General features: G+C 43.3%; 1 protein-coding gene across 8 annotated transcripts in view; it reads right to left on the bottom strand.

Moving 5' to 3' along the window:
• LOC311253821 (uncharacterized protein) overlaps positions 1 to 15,077 on the bottom strand; it is a 45,651-nt gene extending 30,574 nt beyond the window's left edge. For all 8 annotated transcript variants that reach the window (XR_014621935.1, XR_014621936.1, XR_014621937.1 and 5 more), the window contains exons 1-3: positions 15,003 to 15,077; positions 12,907 to 13,069; positions 11,598 to 11,705 (exon numbers count right to left, since the gene is read on the bottom strand). Coding sequence is in view for 1 of the 8 variants with exons in the window: in XM_084384296.1 (XP_084240422.1) it covers positions 11,598 to 11,705; positions 12,907 to 12,954 (156 nt within the window). In the remaining 7 variants the exon portion in view is untranslated. The remainder of the gene's footprint in view (positions 1 to 11,597; positions 11,706 to 12,906; positions 13,070 to 15,002) is intronic.
• Positions 15,078 to 19,931: the final 4,854 nt, after the last annotated feature.

Genomic DNA, 19,931 nt, shown 5'->3' with positions numbered 1-19,931 from the left:
GACATGGTGTCAGAAGTGACCGTCCTCGCCTCTGATAAGAAAGCAACTACCCGACGCAAGTAAACGGAAGGTTCATTGCAGTTTACCGACGGGAAGAGAACTTTTCGCCAACTCCAGTGAAGTGAGTGAACTAGCAGAGCTAACGTGAAGCTACGTTGACACAACATCGGTCAATGATACAGAGGGGAGCCTTCGGAAAGTAAAACAGAATGGATTCTCTATTTTCGATTAGTCCACCAGAAGCATTTGACTTCGGAGACTTCGGTAGTTGGCCACATTGGAGCCGACGCTTTGAAAGATTCCGCATAGCAGCAATTAATCAAAAAAGTCAAGAGTATCAAGTGAACTCCCTAGTGTACACTATGGGAGATATGGCGGATGATGTTCTGAACACGTTAGCACTGTCGGATGGGGACAAGAAAAACTATGACAAAGTAAAAGAAGTGTTTGACAAGCATTTCATTTGCAAGCATAACGTTATCTACGAGAGAGCTAAATTCAACAAACGTCGCCAGGAGCCCGGAGAAACGGCAGAAGCGTTTATTACAGCTGTGCATAAAATGGCTGAGCATTGCCAGTATGGAGTTCTCAAAGATGAGATGATCAGAGACCGCCTTGTCGTAGGTATCAAAGACCACGCACTTTCAGAGAAATTACAGCTAGATTCTGAGCTAACTCTTGTGAAAGCTACGACGAAAATCCGACAAAGTGAGGAAATTAAAAAGCAACAGCCTGTATTAAGAAGTAGCACTGATGCCACTGAGGCAAACATGGATGCAGTTGGATTCAAGTTCAAACAGAAATTCTCCCCACATGGGAAGAGTGGCTTTAAGCCGAAGGAAAGAACAGTGCAAAATTATGCAAATGATAAATGTGGCAGATGTGGAAGGATACATGAAAACTCATTCAATGCATGTCCCGCCCGCACTGCTGAGTGCAAGAAATGTAAGAAAAAGGGACATTTCGCCGCTGTCTGTAAAACTAAAATGAGAATGGAGGAAATTAAAGAAAGTGACTTGGATGAGAGAGTTGAGTCATTGTTCCTGGGCACAGTGAATTGTACAAAATCCGACACATGTTGGCAGAAGTCAGTTGCAGTGAATGGCCAGCAGATGGTGTTCAAGTTGGACACGGGCGCCACAGTGACGGCTATCCCAGCACGCTTGTACTCAAAAAAGCTACACGGGGGGCTGTTACCGACAACCAAAAGACTGTGTGGACCAAGCAACGCTCCCATAGAGGTAAACGGACATTTTACTGCAGAGATTAGCCATAATGGAACTGTAGCAAAGCAGCAGGTGTACGTTGTGCCAGGTTTAGTGACTCCTTTGCTGGGATTACCTGCTATACAAGACCTTGACCTGCTCAATCCAGTACAGGCTATCACAACAGCGGAAACAAGCTACAAAGAACAATATCCCAGAGTTTTCACTGGCTTAGGTAAGCTACAGGGAGAATACAAAATTAAACTAAAAGACAATGCCTCTCCCTTTGCTCTCGCTGTGCCACGTCGCGTGCCATTGCCATTAAGGGGAAAAGTCCAAGAAGAGTTAAAAAGGATGGAGGAAATGGGTGTTATTTCTCCCATAGAGGAAGCTACAGAGTGGTGCTCAGGTATGGTTGTAGTACCAAAACCAAATGGAAAAATTAGAATATGCGTTGACCTAACCCGCCTGAATGAAAATGTGTGCAGGGAGCGACATATTCTTCCAGCAGTTGATGAAACACTAGCTAAACTAGCCGGAGCTAGAATTTTTTCCAAACTGGACGCCACTGCTGGTTTTTGGCAGGTGCCTTTGCACAGAGCTTCAGCCCCACTCACCACCTTCATCACGCCCTTTGGTCGTTATTGCTTTAATCGTCTCCCTTTTGGTATATCATCGGCCCCTGAGCACTTCCAGAAGAGATTGACGCAACTGCTGGACGGCCTGGAGGGAACCTTATGTCATGCAGATGACATCCTGATTTTCGGTGCCACCCCCACAGAACATGATGAGAGAGTGCATAAAGTGTTGCAAAGACTGCAGCAGCATGGCCTCACTCTAAATGACAAATGTCAGTTTGCCGTGAAGCAGGTCAAATTTCTTGGACATGTTGTGAGTGCAGAAGGCATACATGCAGATCCAGAGAAGATCAGAGCGATTAGGGAGATGCCACCACCGACAGACGTGTCCGATGTGAAGCGCTTCATGGGAATGGTCAACTATGTGGGAAAGGTCTCACCTAACATTGCAGAGCTCACAGGACCTATTAGAGAACTCCTGAAAGCAGAAAACATGTGGATGTGGGGAGCAGCGCAGCAGAGTGCATTTGATAGAGTGAAAGACGAGCTCAGTTCATCTGCTGTCCTTGCCCAGTACAGCCCAGACAAACCGACAAGAGTGTCAGCAGACGCCTCTTCATATGGGTTAGGAGGGGTGCTGTCTCAGCTTCAAGACTCAGGAGATTGGAGGTCAGTGGCTTTCATATCCCGCAGTATGACTGAGACAGAGCGCAGATATGCTCAAATTGAGAAGGAGGCCCTTGCAGTCACCTGGGCTTGCGAAAGATTTCAGACTTACCTCCTGGGTCTGCACTTTGTGATGCGAACAGATCACAAACCGTTGATCAGTCTCCTCAGCTCAAGGCCGCTTGATGACGTCCCACCTCGCATCATGCGATTTAGGTTACGACTTATGCGTTTTTCCTACACGATCATACACGTACCAGGAAAAAACCTAGTGGCAGCCGACGCTTTATCAAGAGCGCCACTACAGTCGACAGCAACAGAGGATGACCTTGTGCTTCAGAATGACGTGAACGCTCATATCCAGGAGGTCATTCAGCAGCTCCCAGCCTCACCTGAGAAGTTGCTACAAATAAGGAGAGCTCAGGAGGAAGACCCCGTGTGTAAGCAGCTGTCCTCCCTGATCCACACAGGGTGGGAAAGAAACAGTTCGGCACCACAGTTAAAGCCCTTCTGGCAATACAGAAATGACCTGCTAATGGTAGATGGCCTGCTAATGAAAGGAAACAGGATACTGATCCCATTAAGCATGCAAAACGACATCTTGGACAAACTACACCAGGGTCATCAAGGCATGGTGAAATGCATGGCCAGGGCGCATGAATCAGTGTGGTGGCCAGGGCTGACCACACAAATCAGAGAGAAAGTACGTCAGTGTGAAATTTGCGCTAAAGAGTGTCAAAATGCCACAGAACCTCTGATAACCACACCCTTGCCTTCACGCCCTTGGGAGCGGCTAGCAGCTGACTTATTTGAGTGGAAGAAGGGTCAGTACTTAGTTGTCATTGATTATTATTCACGTTACATAGAAGTTGTCAATCTTACACGCACTTCAGCAACAGCTGTGATCGAGAAGATGAAAGCCATCTTTGGCCGCCACGGAGTGCCGGATACACTCGTCACAGACAACGGACCACAGTTTGCTGCCACTGAGTTTGCAGATTTTGCTAAGGATTACAACTTTCAACACGTAACCAGTAGCCCCCGTTACCCACAAAGCAACGGTCAAAGCCTTGCTGCAGAAGAGTGAGGACCCTCACAAAGCACTCATGGCGTACAGAGCAACTCCTCTTGCTCATGGAGTATCACCTGCACAGCTCCTGATGGGGCGAAACATTCAAACACCCCTTCCGGTGAGTCCAAACACCCTCACACCAGCCTGGCCGGACTTAAGGGCTTTTGAGTTGAAAGACCAGGAGCTGAAAAGACAACAGGCTGAGGGATACAACAGACGACACAGAGCACAGGAGACACCACCTCTCAAGCCAGGTCAGAAGGTTTGGATACGGAACACAACACACACAGGAGTCGTCTCTGGCTCAGCAGGGACACCACGCTCTTATGTGGTTCAAACCTCCACCGGCAGTCTCCGGAGAAACCGTTCTCACCTGAGAGTGGTGCCTTCATCGTCTAAGGACCAGCCAGACTCTGCACAACACACCAGGGCTGGCAGGGAAGTCAAGCCTGTGAAAAGACTGAATTTGTAGTTTAGTGTTGTGTGTATACATGGAGCAGAATAAACTCCATACAACAACAGAGAGGATCAGGCAGTCTACCCTACCTCTCAGTTAGGTTATGTACTTACCTTAATGTTCAAAAAAAAAAAAAAAGAAGAAGAGAAAATGAGATGTGATAAGTGATGTAGCATTGAAATCAACCAGTTAATCTAACCAGTTTACATATATGCTCATGTTTACAGTGATGGTTAACATGTCATCTGTTCCCCTGCGTAGAAGGTAAAATCTGCATTAGGCTTTAATAGCATATGATTTCAGTTTTCTATAAAGAAGTGGAAAGTCTCAGTTTAAAGGGGGAGATGTAGTGAGCAGGTTTGGATATGTAATGAGCGCGCATGCGCGAGTGTTCAGATAGGAAGTGATGCTTCAGTAAAGAGTCAACTACACGTCTTGGTCTCTGGTCCGTTTGTTGTATTACGAGGTACAAATAAGTACAAGACACGAATCACCTCAGAATTTGATGAAATTGTTGAGGAGTATGGCATTAGCAACAAAATAAGCTTCATTCTGACGGATAACATATCCAACATGAAGCGGGCCCTTAAAGTGAGATTGCCAGACTCAGAGCAACCTGAAAGTGACAGCGATGACCTTGATGATGAAATGATGTGGGAGGACGTAGAAGACTTTGAACAGCCGTGGTCATCAGGTGAACGCTTGTCTTGCTTCGCACACTCGCTCCAACTGGTCGTCAGTGATGGCATGAAAGAAGTGAAGGTAATTGCAAGAGCCATTGCTAAGGCCACCAAGTTCACAACCCTGCTTCACAGCAGTTCTAAGGTCAGAGACATGTTTGAGACCCACTTTGGGGCTAATAAATCTATCCCGGCAGCTAACAATACACGCTGGAATAGCACCTTAAGACAGTTAAAAGCGCTCACCACACTTGACCACCGGGCTGTCACAGAAATGTGCAGCGAATGTGATACAGAAAATATTGCGTTTTCAGTCCGAGAATGGGCCCAAGCTGAAAGACCTTTGTACTGTGCTTGAGCCTTTTTCTGAGGCAACAGACCTCACAGAAGGAGATATTGTGGTTACCATCAGCATGTTGGTCCCCACCGTCCTGGAACTTACCTCAACAAGATGCAGCTGCCGCAGATTGTGACAATAGTTAGAGCACTAAAAAAGTCTTTAGAGAAGAGGTTCTCAGGGATCTTCAGAAGGATCAACATGGAGCAGGGGGATCCCGAGGAGCCATTTAATCATCGGATCTACTTCCTTGCCGCCACCGGCATAACTTTTTTAAATGATGATGACCCTTGCTGCTATTGTGTCACGTGATTTGATTGGCTGGTTTCGCACGCAGACGGCACGTTACATTTGACCTTTTGACGTTGCTTGGCGTAGGCTATTAACCGCTAGCTTGCGAGTTAGCATCATGGACCGATTTACTTTCGTTATCCCAAAAAAACGAGTGAGAGTGGACGATGGCGGTTGCGGCGAATCACACACACATTCCAGCGCCAGCGTGGAGGATAAGAGTGATGGTGCCAAACGTGGAGAATGAGAATGAAGGGGAGGATGAAGACAAGGAAGAGGCATTAACTGGAACGGCGTCAGCGGAATCAGCGGCGACTGCTGCATCCGCAGAGGGTTTATTTCCAGCAACAACAGACTCTGACTCTGAGACCGGAGGTAATGCTAACAGACACGAAAATGAGAACGGTGCCGAGAGTGAAGGGCGTGCTTCAACGAGCGGTGAAGCTGTGGTCACGGGCGGCAGGAATCTTGGTGGCCCTGTGGATTTGAGCCAAGACCCAGCAGAGGGACCGAGGCGGCCTCAACTCCAGTCATACACGCGTCAGAGATTTGGATCCCATTCCCAGCCAACTTTAAGGAGTTTAAACTACTTGTGGTTCAAACAGTATTCGTGGCTGCAATACTCGCTGTCAATTGATGAGTCCATTTGCTATGCCTGTAGGCATTTTTTCCACCACCTTGGCCATGGGCCGAGTCACACAGAAAAGAGCTTCACCCATGCCGGGTTCACAAACTGGAGAAAAGGAGCAGAGAAACTGGCTCAGCACAATGCAAGTGCTTCTCACAGACTAGCCATGGAAGGATGGTGTGAGTTTAAGGAAAAACAGAAAAGCGGGTCGAGGATTTTGACGCACCTTGATACTGGACATAGCAAGATTGTACAAGAAAACAGGCAGTACATGCAAGCAGTGGTGGAGTCACTGCAGTTTACAGCTTGTCAACGATTGGACGGAGGGGGCACAGAGAGGATGAGCAGTCCACCAACAGAGGTAATTTCCTTGAACTGTTAAATCTGCTGGGGAAATTTGACAGTACTGTGTCAAAGAAATTATCTAGTGGACCCGGTAATGCTAAATATGTGCACCATGATATTCAAAATGAGCTGATTGATATTATGTCCAGCATGGTGAGAGAACAAGTAAGCAACGAGGTTAAGCTAGGAGAGCACTTTGCTCTAATGGTGGATGAAACAAAAGATGTGAGCAAGAAAGAGCAGATATCTGTTGTTCTGCGTTACCTAAATAATGACAACATTCATGAGGAGTTTCTGGACTTTATCCCTGCAGATGGCTTGGATGCACAGTCTTTACTCAAGTCAGTTAAACAGACATTGGCTAAGTGCAACATAGACAAAAATGCATGCATTGCACAGTGCTATGACGGGGCATCTGTCATGTCCGGGTGCAACAACGGTGTCCATGAAAAATTTCGCCAAGAAGTGCCACATGCACTTTACATCCATTGCGAAGCGCACAGACTAAACTTAGTTTTAGTTGACTGTGTGCATAATGTGAAACCAGTTGCAGAATGCTTTGCAACAGTCCAGATGCTGTACAACTTTTTTTCTGGGGCAGTGACACACAAGGTGTTCATGGAGAAACAGCAAGAACTCGAGCCCACTAAACGAACAGCAGAACTGAAAAGACTATCAGATACCAGATGGGCCTGCCAATATTCTACACTGTGGGCAATAAAAAGAACAATCCCTTCTATCTTAGCAACTCTTGTGGATGTGAGCAACCAGACGAATGCTCATAGAGCTACTGAAGCGAAATCACTGATTGGACTTATTGATGCACAGTTTGTTCTGCACATCTATATGCTGGAGAGCATATTTAGTCTCACAAAAACCTTATCTGATCATCTACAGGCCACAGATTTGGAGCTGGCATCTGCCATTGACCTGGTCTTTGCAGTTGTTGATGCCCTCAATGACAAACGCAATGCTGAAACATGGACAAAAATCTGGGACTGTGCCAGTGACATGTGTGAGTCACTTAGCATTGACATGCAGTGCCCACAAGTGAGGAGAAAAAAACAGCCCCGCCACCTGCTGGAGTTTGTGGTGAACAGCCAAACAGGATCAAAAGAGCCACTGGAAACTTCAGATGACTATTGCAAGCACTGCTTTTTCCCCAGTAATCGACAGATTAATCAGTGAATTGAACAGGCGATTTTCTTCTGAAAGCTGCCACATTCTGAAAGGAGCAGCAGCCGTTAACCCCAAACACAAGACATTCATGGACAAAAATGCCCTTTTGCCCATGGCTATACACTATAGAGTCTTGGAGGAAAACCTTGGAGCAGAACTTCACCAGGTAAAAAGACTTATTGTGAGGAAAAAACAAAGTGGGGACGTTGTCAGCACCACCCATGATGTGCTGGTGCTATTGAGGACATACAAGGATGCTTTTGTCGACCTGTGCAAACTTGTGTGCATCTCCATGACACTGCCCATCACATCAGCTGCATGTGAGAGGAGTTTTTCCTGCTTACGGCGTTTAAAAACCTACCTCAGGAACAGAAGTGGAGATGCCCGAACCAGCAATCTGGGTGTGCTGGCAATCAGCTCCAAAAAGGACCAAAGAACTGGATGTGGATGCAGTCATTGACCGCTTCGCAGCTAATCACAACAACAGGCGGATCATTCTCTTATGACTAGTGAGTACACAATTCTTTTTTGACAGGTCTGAATTATGCTACTTATTGTTTGTTAGTTTCAGTGGAGCCCTAAAAGGAGGGGAGAACAGAGGAGGATGGGAGTGGAGAGGAGTTTATAGGACACACAAGAGGAGTGACACACAAGTTATGTAGCCTGTAACAGTTTATTTTGTTAGATGGCTTTGTATATTTAACTATATACTGTGCTACATTTGTTGCTGCTCACAGTTGCACTATTTTGTAAATCTACAGATGTTCTCTGTGGTGCTTGTTAAAATAATTCACAGTGCTTATGATGTTACATGTTACAGCCTGAAACACAAGTCGGACAAGATCTGGAACCCTTTCTATTTAGTTTTGGAGTGATGGTGATCAGCTGCTGTTTTTGTTTTGTGCCGTCATGTTATTTGGTTAGGGGACATAAATACTGGGTTGATTGTATGATTGTTTTGATAATTGAAGTAAAGCAAAACACAAAACCCTTATGTACAGTATATTAACCTGGGATCAATAAATCTTATTAAGATTATTTTTTTGGTGTTTGTTGTGTCAGAATTCACTAGCACCTCCTATAAACAATCCGCCCCCCCCCCCATGGACCCCCCAGTAATAAATCTCTGGAGCCGCCACTACTTGTCCCCAGTTTGGTTTGAGCTGGGTAGATTTAGATGTCCATAATGGGGACATCTGTCTGGTAGCTGAAGTCCGTGGTATAAAGTGTGACGAGGAAAGGAGAGAGGACAGTCCCTTGTGGAGCCCCGGTGTTGCTGACCACAGCATCTGACACACAGTTCCGCAAGCGCACGTACTGTGGTCGGCCAGTGAGGTAATCCACAATCCAGGACACAAGGGGGGGATCCACCAGCATCGCCGTCAGCTTGTCACCCAGTAGAGCAGGCCTGATGGTATTGAAAGCACTGGAGAAGTCAAAGAAAGTGACCCTCACAGTGCTCCCCGGCATGTCCAGGTGGGCGTGGACACGGTTCAGCAGGAAGATAATGGCATCCCCGACTCCAATCCGGGGCCGGTAGGCGAACTGGAGGGGATCCAGGTGCGGCCTGACCATAGGCCTGAGCTGCTCCAGGACGAGTCTCTCAAGGGTCTTCATGATATGTGACGTCAGTGCCACCGGTCCGAGAAACCACTGGGCTGCGGCATCTTTGGCACTGGAACGAGGCAGGACGTCTTCCATATCACAGGGACCTTCTGGAGGCTAAGGCTCATGTTGAAGACACGATGAAGCACTCCACAGAGCTGTTCGGCGCAGGCTCTGAGAACCCGTGGGCTGAAACCGTCAGGGCCTGCAGCCTTACCGGCGGGGAGTTTGCTCAGCTGTCTCCTGACATGAAGCGGTGTAAACAGTGCAGGTCGAGGAGGGGGAGAGTTGGAGACCACAATGAGAGGAGGCCAGGTAGCATGGGAGCCAGAGTAGGTGTGAGGAGTGGGGGATGGGTGTGAGGTGCTCAAGAAGTTGGATGGGGTGCTAGCAGGAGGAGGAGGGGGGGTCTGAAGCTGTGGTGGCTGGAGACAGTCAACAGGAGAGCCAGCAGGGGCCAGGGCTGCAGTGTCAAATCTATTGAAGAATAGATTTAACTCATTGGCCCTAGCCACACTACCATCAGCTCCACTGCTAGTTGGTCTGAAGCCGGTATTGGTCCTCATACCACTCCAGACCTCCCTCATGTTATTCTGCTGGAGTTTCCACTCCAGCTTCCTTCTGTAGCCGTCCTTAGCCTCTTTGATCTTGACATTCAGGTCCCTCTGAATGTCCCTCAGCTCCTCCTCTTTTGTAAGTCAAGGCTTGTTGTTTGGGTAACAGCGCACAGTCCTTGCTGGGACAATGCCCTCCACACAGAAATTAATGTAGTCCGTAATGCACTCAGTAAGGCCATCAATGTCCTCTCCGTGTGGCTCACAGAGTACATTCCAGTCAGTCACCTCAAAGCAGCCCTGCAGTGCCTCATAGCAGTCCTCTGACCATGTCCTCACTGTGTTTGTGGTCACAGGCAGCCTCTTCACTAGAGGCACATAGCAGGGGGTGAGAAGCACCAGGTTGTGATCTGATCTTCCCAGTGGGGGGAGAGACGTGGAGGTGTATGCGTCCTTTACATTAGCATACAGCAGGTCCAGGGTCTTCTCCTCTCTGGTTTTACAGGTCACATACTGGGTGAATTTCGGGAGTGTTTTTTTAATGGAGACATGGTTGAAGTCACCCGAGATTATAATGAGAGCACTCGGGTGAGCAGTCTGTAGTCCGGCTATTGTCGAGTGGATGACGTCACATGCCGACGTCGGGTTAGCGGACGGTGGAATATACACAGCCACGACAATAGCATGTGAGAATTCATGGGGTACATAGTAGGGACGGAGAGCCACAGCTAACAGTTCAATATCCGGGCTGCAGATGCGGTCTTTGATAGTAATGTGACCAGGATTGCACCACCTGTTGTTCACATAAACAGCAAGCCCCCCTCCTTTGCGCTTACCGCTCATAGTGCAGTCCCTGTCAGCCTGGACAGTGTGGAAACCCTCCATGGAAACATTGTGAAAACATTGTGAAACATTGTGCTTATAATGGCCTTTGAATAAATATATGGCATCATTGGCCTTTGAATAATATTTGCATATCGTTGTGATTGATTAAGCATTAGGCCTATGCCATTTCAGTGATGCTGATATTATACGGTGTAATTTGGCTACTATAATTGGAAATAATGCAATTTCAAGTTGATAATTGTGTGTATCTTTTATATTTAAAATTCACGTTTCATCTACAAATTAAGTACAATTTAAATCATATTTAATTTAAATCATAACATGTTTCCCATAGACTTTTTTTGAGGTGCAGGGTGGTGTTGGAGGCTTGTTATTTTGTTAGATGACTTTGGGACTATAGTCATGTCAGTCCTTAACAGCACTCAAGAAGTCAATCCTCAAATAGTGTAGAAATAGCGGTCATGCAATTGCTACACATATTTAATGCATTATGATACATGCACTGTCTCTGTATTATTGTGCCTGTAGTTGAAATAATACAATCTCACATTTATACTAAGCAGCTGAACCCAATATGGTGCTTATGTTCTACAACTCATGCAAAATGGCAAAAAAAAATAGTTTTCTTTTGGTCTCGGTCTTGAGCTGAACTAGTCTTGGTCTTGACTTGGTCTGCCTTGGTCTTGGTACTCGATACTCTCTGGTCTTGGTAGTGTCTTGGTCTCGGTTTAGGCAGTCTTGACTAAAAGTCTAGTTGTCACACATCTTGAGAACAAGAAGCTTAGTGGGGACATTTCACACACCCCGTTGTCATCATTTATGGGGACCAGTTGTCTCCAGGTCATCAGAAACCTCACACAAAGTTTGTACTCGTACACCAGAGTAAAAGTGCATTGTGGGGACGTCATGAATTTCCCTGATTAGAGCAATATTTCTGTCCAAGGAAAATGTCTACTAAAGTTCAGATCTATCCTAAATGTCCCTTAAATCATCTGCCTTATGGGTGCAGTAGATCAAACTGTATGGCTCACCTGATTCACAATAGATTTCCCTCATATTGACCTTACTTGTTGCATTTACTTGCTTAAAGATAACAACAGCACTAAAAGAAGACTCACAGAGACTCCAGAAGTTAACATCAACTATGAACGTACCTGTTGATAAGTGTCCTGTGGACAAGAAGCATCAGTTATCTCCATCTCTGTAACGACAGCATGGTTGGAGCCTGTGACAGGAGGAACATCCCTTGTGGTTGTGGTCGTCTGCAATGATTTCATGGAAGAAAAAAAATAAAAAATATGTTAAGCAATTGGTCAATTTGATGTTAACACTAATAATATTCAATTAGAGTAATACATTTCCTTAAGGACGTAGCTCTAAAGATAAAGACATGCCTACACACCAGACTTCAGAGGAAAACAAACACCCAATTCTACTGCATTTTTTCCTACAATTACTTCAGCTATTGTGTGCTGTCACACATCTTGAAAACAAGAAGCTTAGTGGGGACATTTCACACACCACGTTTGTGGTGTCTCCAGGTCATCAGAAACAAAAAAAGTTTGTACTCGTACACCAGAGTAAAAGTGCACTGTGGGGACGTTGTGAATGTCCCCGATTAGAGTAATATTTCTGCCAAAGGAAAACATGTCTATTAAAGTTCAGATCTGTCCTAAATGTCATAAATTCGTGAAAGTATTCATACACAGATTGATTAGATTTCATTTATTTTTCAAATGACGCTACATTCAACCACCATGTTATTCTGAGACAATAAACCCTACACACTTAAACACTGTGCAGTTGTGACACAAACTTGCATTCGCCATGGGCAGTCATCTCCTCCATAGTCATATGTAATTTCCTCACCTTCCTTTATGTCACATAAGTGTGGTCTTCCTTCCACATCAATTTTTTTCATCTTACAATTTGGATGTCTGTGTTCATTTTTATTTATTTATTTATCTATTTGATTAGGACAATGCATATTAATCAACATATCAGCGAAAAGCATCAATGTAAATATGCCGGAGTTAGCACAGTTGCTAAATTTTATCCGTTGTCCTAAGGCAGGATAAAACATGTAGAAATCTTACAAAAAATAAGTCTTGCTTCACATCAAAGTTAAAAGTCCATACACAAAGTAGAAAAGAAGAAGTGGTTACCCATGAGAGCATCATCATTAACTAAACACCCAAATAAACCATCTTCTCTGGAGGCATCAATACTTAAAAAGGATTAAAAAAACAAGTAAAGGGAGGGGGAAAATATTACAGAAATGAAAATAGTCTCCTACAGGTCCTATTATTTGTTTTAACTTTGATACATTTCGAAATGTATTTCATTTACATTGCAGGATCATATTAGCAGATGGCAAAATGGCGATCACTGATTGTGCAAGCCTGTATGTCAAATTTAACAATGTATATAACTATAAAGCAGTATAGTAACTGAAAATCTTACCACCATGTTTTCCCTCTCCACTTGAATGCAAACAAAAATGCAGAGCATGAGGAGTGGTAAGAGCTTCTTCTCCTCTGGGCTTTGTCATCATCAATCAAATCTCCCCTGTATTCAACTACAAAGTCTCCTTTGCAGAATGAACCTTGGGTGAATAAACCACGTCCTGTAAGAAAAAAATAAGACAAAAAAAAAAATTATGTCCACTACAATTGTTTTTTGATCTGTTGCTTAATGTATTAAAAAATACACACTGTAGATAAAGAGCGAGAATAATGACTAATTTGAATTTATGAAAAAGTGGTAGTGGTGTGCTCATGCCCTGTCTTTATACTGTCAAACTCAAGAAAATGCTGGGGCTCTTAAAGAAAAGGGTCAACATGAGAAAAAAATGTTTTCAGCCACGAAGCTGCTGCTGAGGTGATACATGCAGGCAGTGCATCACCTCAGCAGAGGGAGGAGGACAGGGTGAATGGCTGTTACTGACTGACGTCTGTATTCTTTATCCTTTCTAAACTTCACTCAATATTATGATTTTAAGGAATATGTATTTATGTTTACCTACATTTTGACTCATTTCCAGTGATATATTAGTTTATATAGTGATGTTCCTGCTGTTAGCTTTACTGTTGCTGCTCTAGAAACAATAAATAATAATAGATAAAAAATTCTTATTATCTGTTTAGCACATAAACAAAAACATGAGTTCACTCAAGCAATACAGGCAAAGGCACCGAAGCAACAAACACTCGTGGATACTTTCCAAAGGAAAAAGAAATATCCTCGAGTCAGCGACATGGCAACAAATATTACAGAGGTCATTGAATTCATCGCTCCGGATAACCAGCCCACCTCTGTGGTAGAGGATCAGGGTTTACTTACTGACTTTGTTTACTTGTTGTTTTTGTTAAACTAATGAAAACCAATGTTGCAATAGGGTATGCAGAATAAGAAAGAGCCATATGAAAGTATTTACTTTGTTTCAACAAAATAAAAAAAAGCTATTAAGAACAGCTTGGATGCAGGTGTTTTTTTTCGTAATGCAGCTGTATTATCTAAGAAAATATTGGGCTAAGTATCGGATCGGGACTTGGTATCGGCAGATACTAAATATTAAATGACTCAGATCGGGATCAAACTGCAAAGAAATTAATAAAAAATGAGATAGCTTAGGCATCAGTTCTAGTAAAATAAGGTTACAGGGTTTTAAACAATATGTTACCCAAGTAGCATATGGACTCTTCCCCTTAGCAAACTGAAAAACAGCAAGCGTAAACATTCCATTTTTACCATCTCTTTTTTTTTTTATTGTGCTATTCCATCTCAATTTCTGTTAAATCCAGTTTGAACTTAGTTGTGAAATATTGAGTTTATTGTGTAATGAAATCAATCAGTACAGTGGGGCCCCCAAATCCTTCATTTAACATATTGTTCATTTATTATTTTCTTCTATGATATATATATATATATACACATATATTCTCTGAATTTGATTTCCACTGGCATGATTTAGGTTACACATCCACTACATTCTTAATTAATATTCTAAGCGAAACCTGGCTTGCTACACTGTTTAATGACTATAACCAACCAACACTAAATCTTCGATATTAACTGCGCCTCGTCTGAAAAGCATGGCTCTAAAAACTTTGCCCACTTCAATATGGTTGGATTATCGTAGCCCACATAAGCATGACTTCCGGTCAAATTGTGATCAAGTCAAGTGCATTGTGCTGCGAAACCAACCACCCATCCCCCCACACCAGGTGTGACGGACTCAGTGAATATAGCCGCTACATTCCTACCGTGGCAAACATAAAATATAAAAAATAAATAAAATAACTGACACCCGAACATACAAATGACCTTAATTTTAACGAGTCAGTCCACCCTGGTGACCGAAAACTCTGATAACTGTCTTAAGCTGACTGTGACTGTTAGCAAGTGCTAATTTATGATACACCTGTGTTCGGCAAGCGACCTTTAAACAAGAAAGCCGACAGTTTTAGTAAATAAAAAATGGCTACACAACGCATCAAACTGTCATGGCTTGTCATGGTTACGCTACTGTATATTTTAATGAAATACTTAGTACTTACTGAACACGCTGCTTGTTATACCCTGTTTCATCGACTTCAGCGGTGGCACGGCGCTGTAACGCCGGCGGTTGTATGATAGTCCACTTCCTGTTAGATTTCACATTAAAAGCCTACCGGCGGAAGTGACAATGTAATGGCAATTTAATGAAGGGAAGGTAACGTGCTACTCAGCGAATTAAACGGGTTTCCTAGTCTGGTCTGCAGGGGCTTTGTCACAAATCATTTTGCTTGCCATAAGAGCAGATATTGAGATCTCATATCTCCCATTAACATATATAAATATATATTTGTTTTCCCCTTTTCATTGCTTTTAGAAATGGAATCATGGACAATATAGAAAATATATACAAAACAAAAATATATAACAAAAAAAACCTCTTCAGTGTCAAAGTGAAAACAGATTTCTACAAATTGATGTAAATTAACTGAATATATATAATGTAAAATAAGTGACTGCATAAGTATTTGCCCCTTAAAGTCAGTATTTAGTAGATGCACCTTTGGCCTCAATACAATCACTGAATCTGTGTGTGTGTGGATAGATCTTAATCAGGCCTGCACATCTGGACACTGCAATTTTACTCCATTCTTCTTTGCAAAACTGCTCAAGCTCTGTGAGGTTGAATGGGGGTCGGGTGTGAACAGCCCTTTTCAAGTCCAGCCACAAATTCTCTATTGGACTGAGGTCTAGGCTTTGACTGGGCCACTCCAGAACATTCACCTTGTTGTCTTTAAACCATTTCTGTGTTGCATTAGCTGTTTGCTTCAGGTCATTGTCCTTCTGGAAAATAAATCTTCTCCCAAGTAGTAGTTGCAGACTGCATCAGGATGTCCTCCAGGATTTCCCTATATTTTGCTTCATTCATTAAACCCTCTCCCCACAGCATGATGCTGCCACCACCATGCTTCACAGGGGGGATGGTATGTTTGTGGTGATGTTCAGTGTTTGGTGTCTGCAAAACATAGCATCTAGTCTGATTCATTTTGGTCTCATCAGACCAAAGAAACTTCTTCCAGTTGACCTTGGAGTCTCCCGCATGCCTTTGGGTGAACACTAGTTGAGGTTTAATGGAGGATGTAACTACAGGTGTGTATCTATCGCGAGTCTCGTTGATTTTGTTTGGCACGGCTTCCGTAGTGCAAACGCTGTGAGGGAGACTAGCGTGAACGCGGGAGCATGCCTCCAAACAAATATAGTATAGTGACTGTTTAGGCTAGAAAAATGTACTAAATGACGTTGTTTCGAGTAAACTCTGGATGTCACCACTTCAGGACACTTGGATTGCAGCGGAAGAGCAGTATGGAGGAGCGTTAATGGCGTTTCGGACGCCATTAACGCTCGTTATATGGATTATTGCTGCCGGAGGGTACCCCCGCGGGTCTCCAGCTGCACTTTGAGGAATAAGAAACTACACCGGACTTAGAGTGAACTTTTCCTTTAAAGGTTTCAGTAAAAAGAAAGGAATATTTTTATCATCTCCCTAGTTTGTCAATGGACACACCATAATTAATAACTCATTAAACTGCTAGTATGGATGTACGTTTGATTGTGTGATTTTCTCCCTAAATCTAAATAACCGCAGAGTCTGACACTTAATTGCTCGACAATCTGCTCTAGGATTGTTGGACAAATGAAGACAAGCATACTGTGTATTTAACACTGAAACCATGCTTAACTGTAGCCATCATCCTGGTGTTGTTGTGCTCACATCACACGAGGCACCATAATGTAGTGCTTCATGCAAGAGTTTTGGGTTAAATTTGGCTATCAATAATAATTAATGATTATCAGGGACAATTATTAATTATGATTACTAATAAGATCCAATTTACATTAGATCACCTTGGGGCACCACCCTTGAAGAAGGGAAAATAAAGCCAATTCACCAAATCAGTCTCAGGAAAGGTACTAAACTGTTTGTAACTCTGATTAATAATTAATTTAATAACTACAACCAATATCACCATAACAGCTAGTAATATTCGAAGGATTTTGGAGCTCTTGACAGAGTAGAGGTTGGCAACATTCACTCTTGTACAATATTAAATAGACAACATGTGGGTTAAAAAGTCTTTTATTCAACACAAAGATGAAAACACACTAACTAACATGTACTATATACAGGTGTGTGTGTGTGTATGTGTATGTGTGTGTGTGAGTGTGTGTCTGGCAGAACAAAGAAACAATGGTGGTCACTGATATCACATGTGGGTGTGATATGCTCCAGGCTTAAGGAATGTGTGTGTGTGTGTGTGTGTGTGTGTGTGTGTGTGTGTGTGTGTGTGACGTGATGCCAGGTTATAGAAGATGGTTTGTTGCATGCAAAGACCCTGAGTCTGTGTGAAGCATCATTCGACTAATGTCAAATTAGCCGTCTAGGAAAGCAAACTACCAATAACCTGACCTGAGATCACAATAACACTCAAACAGTGGACACACATAAATTGAACACATTTGCATTACATCAACCAGAGTTTAAAGTCCTGTGCTTAGCCGTGCTATGCTATGCTATCTAAGCCCAGTTCAACGTTACCAGTCTTTGAAGAAAAGGTGCTGGTGGTTGCAGGAGAACGTTGAGATTCCATTGTTGAATGTTGTTCTTGCTGTGCAAGGACTGATGAAAGTCGGCAGAGGAGGAAACGGTTCGCTCCTTTCCTTTGCAGGGATAGCGGCTCAGTGCTAACTTGCTTGATGTTCCTCAGATTGTGAAGTTAGCTGGCAAGCTTTGCGTCGCAGCTGCTGGTGCTAACTGATCAGGAATACTGGCAGGACCTCGTGTCGCTGCAGTGAGGAGAAGTTCTTTGGGCCTGCTGCAAATGAAGCTTGCAGCTCTCCGCAGCTGTTAGGCCCAGAAGAGATCTTGAGGGCAGGCAGCCCCGTGGGGGGGGGGAGATGGAGAGGAGCCCTTGAGGATAAGAAGTTGGAGGAGAAGAGAGGCGCGAGGAGAAGAGAGCTTGTGGAGAAGAGAGAGAACAAAGGAAGGCGCTGGAGTTTTGACTCTCTGATCAGAGGGGGGTCTGTCACCCTGACCAATAGTAGCTCAAAGCTGAATTTTGCACCTAGGTGTGAAGAATGGGGAATTCTGGGACACTGAGTTCAGTTCAGAGTCCATTTTGAAATCCACAATGAATGACTTCATCTGTGGGTCCCAACAGTGTTTATGCAAGTATCTGTGCATTCTTAACTAAATTTGTTATTGCTGTTAAACATAAACATAGCATAAACATATAATTGTTCATGTAATGGGTCATATAGTCTTACTACGCCTCCTGCCCCTCTCTCTCTCTTCATAATACCTAACACCCTGTTGATGATACTGCACAAACTAACAAAGTCAAGCCTGTGCTTAATATGCTTAATACGAAGTGACAATAGAGAGGATTTCTTTTCCTCCTTATTCATCCTATCTCACCACCTCTCTCTCCAGAGCTTCCTGAAAATCCTTCTCTCTCCGCTCCTGGTACAGCTGCTTTCTGAACAGGCGTCACAGCCCTGACTGCTGCCAGGAAGAGCAAAGTCTCCAGGCAAGGGCTGACCACTGGAATAAAAAAGATTCTAATCAAACATAATGTCATGTTTCTAATGTATGATTGTAAATATTGCTATAAAACTCCTTAAACTAAATTAAAAAAATACATAATTCTACTTAAATGTTAACATGGAAATGTTTTTTTTCTCTTTCGCCTTGATGAGGAAGCAAAGCCATAAGTAACCAGTTTCTTCCTGTTCATCTCAAACTGGGCTATTTAAGTCTGGACCATCTGCATGGACAAAGTGGACAGACTTTACAATAATAACAGCAAGACAAACAAACTCATGTCACTCATTTGTTTTCTTCTTTGTTTGACATGTGAAACAAATGTGCTGGGAGAAAAGTTTGTTAAACTTTAGTCAAATTAATCAATTTAGAGGGCCATCAGTTGGAATTCCAATTACATCCTGACAGAGAAAGTGACTCAGAAACAAAATCCCCTCTGTGAACAATGACAGGTGTTGAGCAATAACAAACTTGAACTTCTGCTTGCCTAGATTTAAGGTCCATTGTCAGTGAGCATTAGCCTACAAAACACCGTATATCTCATCCTGTCATCAAGGCAAAAAATATAAACGATCAATATTTAATGTGGATCACACCTGAGCTTCTTGTGCTAAGCGTTGCTTCTGATGGTGACGCCTCTCTCGGTTGAGCTGTGAGGTGTACAGAGGAGGCTTGGGAACCTGGACAAGAGTGGCCTGGTTACAAGTCATGATGTCATTCTGCTTCCAGTGGCACACCTGCAGCTGCAACATACACACTTTCCAATTGTTGGTATGAGCTTTACTAATTCCATCATCATTATCTGTGGTTCAAGTGTAGGTTTATCACTCAGTACTGGTCCAGTATTATTATACTAGTTATACTTATGATTTTTTTATTTTATCAATTACTGTATACAGATATCTTTCTCTAGGAAATTACAATTTCAAGGCCTTTCGGCATTCTGAGCACAACGTCATATGAAATATAATGACTAACAGGAATACACTACAAAACTCCACTTGTAGAAAAAGTAAAGAAAAACAACAACACAGTAGTCAATTGATCTTCTACACTCTGTGCTACACTAAAACTTTCAGGGTGATGTTCAGTTGAATAAATAACAATGTGGGATATAACAGTATATTTGAATTTAGATTATTTATATCAAACAGTTTATGATACCATGGAGTTATAAACTATGTTAGTGACAGAGGAGCAGCTTCAGGCTTTACAACTAAATAATACTGTTTGGGGAAACAAAACAACCTTTCCATAGAAGAATGGCACAACACAGGAGGGCCAACTCCTCAGGTCCAGACTCTGCTGTCCACTTACATCTGAAGGAGAAAAATCATTCCTTTGAGGACAACAATGTAAACATCCTGTCCAGAGAAGACAGATGTTTTGA

The sequence above is a fragment of the Pagrus pagrus genome, assembly GCF_965226575.1.
Source record: "Pagrus pagrus genome assembly, contig: HAP1_SCAFFOLD_49, whole genome shotgun sequence".
Lineage (NCBI taxonomy): Eukaryota > Metazoa > Chordata > Actinopteri > Spariformes > Sparidae > Pagrus > Pagrus pagrus.
The sequence above is the reverse complement of the archived record's forward strand: the minus strand, read 5'-3'. Positions and strand labels throughout refer to the sequence as shown.